This window comes from Brassica oleracea, chromosome C4 (genome assembly GCF_000695525.1).
Source record: "Brassica oleracea var. oleracea cultivar TO1000 chromosome C4, BOL, whole genome shotgun sequence".
Lineage (NCBI taxonomy): Eukaryota > Viridiplantae > Streptophyta > Magnoliopsida > Brassicales > Brassicaceae > Brassica > Brassica oleracea.
The window spans coordinates 30,968,090-30,970,476 of record NC_027751.1 but is presented as its reverse complement, the minus strand read 5'-3'; the positions used below and the strand labels follow the sequence as shown (position 1 = coordinate 30,970,476).

Below are 2,387 nucleotides of genomic sequence, written 5' to 3'. Positions count from 1 at the left end.
GAACTGTAAACATATGGTGGTGGAGGAAATTTGTATACAACCTTAGGAGTTGGTGAATAATATGGTGGTGGTGGAGAACTGTAGACATATGGTGGAGGAGGAGACTTGTATTCAACCTTAGGAGATGGTGAGTAGTATGGAGGTGGTGGAGGAGACTTGTACTCAACTTTAGGAGATGGTGAGTAGTATGGTGGTGGCGGCGGGGAACTGTAGACATACGGTGGTGGAGGAGACTTGTACTCGACTTTCGGAGATGGTGAGTAGTATGGTGGTGGTGGTGGGGAACTGTAAACATATGGTGGTGGAGGAGACTTATAGTCTACCTTTGGTGATGGAGAGTAGTAAGGAGGTGGTGGTGGAGAACTGTAAACATACGGTGGTGGTGGAGACTTGTATTCTACCTTAGGAGATGGTGAATAATATGGTGGTGGTGGAGAATTGTATACATATGGTGGAGGAGGAGACTTGTACTCAACCTTTGGTGACGGTGAGTAATATGGTGGTGGTGGAGGAGAAGTGTATACATACGGTGGTGGAGGAGATTTGTAGTCGACTTTTGGTGATGGGGAATAGTATGTTGGTGGCGGTGATGGAGAATTGTAAACATTTGGTAGTGGAGGAGTGTTGTATTCTACCTTCGGAGATGGTGAATATGACGGGAGTGGTGGCAAGCTATATGTACTTGGCTCATACGCAGCAACCATATTTGCCATGATGATAACGCCTAGAGCGTAAATGAGATGGGCCGAAGTCCCCATCCTAGAAGAAGATCTCATTGCGATTTTGTTTTTCTCTACCAACGCCTAACTACGTTGGTTAGTTTTTCTTGTTTTGGTTTGTGTTGTAAGAAATGAGGTCATGGGTTATATAGAAAAGCTTTTCTGTACGTCCAACAAAATCGTGGAGGCATGTCTACACGATTCTAATTTGATGAGACGTGCAGGAATATTCAGAGAACGTCAACGAGCGCAACTTTCTATTTTTAATGACAAGTTCAAGAAGAATTGTGTACATCATGGAAGCATCATTTGGTTCATTGAGCTAGTGTCTTTATTTTTTAATTTCTCTGGTCAGTTTTTATATCTATTTTTGATATCCCCCTGACTTATTCTCATATGTTGGCATGTTAGACAAACTCAAACTCCTTTATGTTTGATAAAAAAAGATTTGGACGATTTATTTCAGCCACGTGTGTTTTTGATCATCTATGCGTAATGCGTTAATGACATGACACAATATGAAGCATAACCTATGCATTTCCCTATACGGCTATACCACATATCTAAGTATTATGTTTTAGGTGAAGAAACACATGAGACATGTTTCATTCTTTATCATCCAGGTATGTCGCAGTTTGTCTCTGCGTGTGTGTGCGCTGTACCGTCTCAAATTATTTATAGGCCTTGTTCAAAATATTTATGGGCTCTATTCAAAAAATATAACAGTATATTTAACGATGTAATAAAATAATTTTAAAGTTTGTAGTTTTATTTATATATTATATATATAATATATAATTGACGTCTTGTTTGAAGTTATAAGCTCGAAATTTTGTACTATATCTAAAAAATTTAAATGAGTGGATGAAGGCTGACGTGACTATTGAGACAACAAATTTCAAAATCCTTTCCGACGCCGGTGGGGCTCTTGCTCACCGGCGTCGTCTCCTCCACTCCTTACTCTTGCTCTCATTCGAACTCTGCTCTCTCTCTATGTTGTTTTTTGAAGTTTTCAAGCTTTCTTTTCCGGATCTGAAGCTGATGACACCTGTTGTTACTCTCGTGGTCACAGATGCTCAGTCGCAGGTTGTCGGAACTGTTCTCTTCTCCGGGGGTTCCTGGAAGGCTTGCACTTGTGCAAGTTCACCCTTTCACCTTGGTCTCTATACGGGGATACTCTCTCTTCTAAGTTCCAGATCTAGCCGTCTAAACCTTCGTTGCTCCGTTCTTACCGTTGACGGCAGCTCAGCCTCCTACGACTTAATGTGGTCCTTCTCGATTGCGTAACTGACGTCAGCCCTTCATCGGTGGTTGTGGGGTCTCACTTCTATCACGGCGACCAGAGCTGGAGTCACGAGACCCGTTCTCCATCTTCATTCCGGAAGTGTTTTGTCTTGGCAGCCACCCCCTCTGCCCCGACGAGGACTATGGACCTTCTCCGATCTGTCTCATTAGTCATCCCAAACCTTCTTTGTCAGGGCGAGCAAGTTTTGCGAGTTTTGACGACTGGGGGATCCCACCGCGAAGACGACCTGCAGCTATACACACTGACGACTGCTCATCCTCTTTAAGCTTGTTAAGCTTCATAGACCTGAGGCTCAACTCTGTTTTGGGTAAACTCTCTTGGCTCCAATACGGTAATGTTGAAGCGGAAAGTTCATGCCTGAG

The 2,387-nt window shown here is 43.0% G+C and overlaps 1 protein-coding gene across 1 annotated transcript in view; it reads right to left on the bottom strand.

The window, feature by feature from the left end:
- Positions 1–820, bottom strand: part of LOC106342292 (extensin-2-like) — a 2,456-nt gene extending 1,636 nt beyond the window's left edge. Inside the window, exon 1 of the mRNA XM_013781173.1 lies at positions 1–820. Within this exon, the coding sequence (XP_013636627.1) occupies positions 1–776 (776 nt within the window). The 5' untranslated portion in view covers positions 777–820.
- Positions 821–2,387: the final 1,567 nt, after the last annotated feature.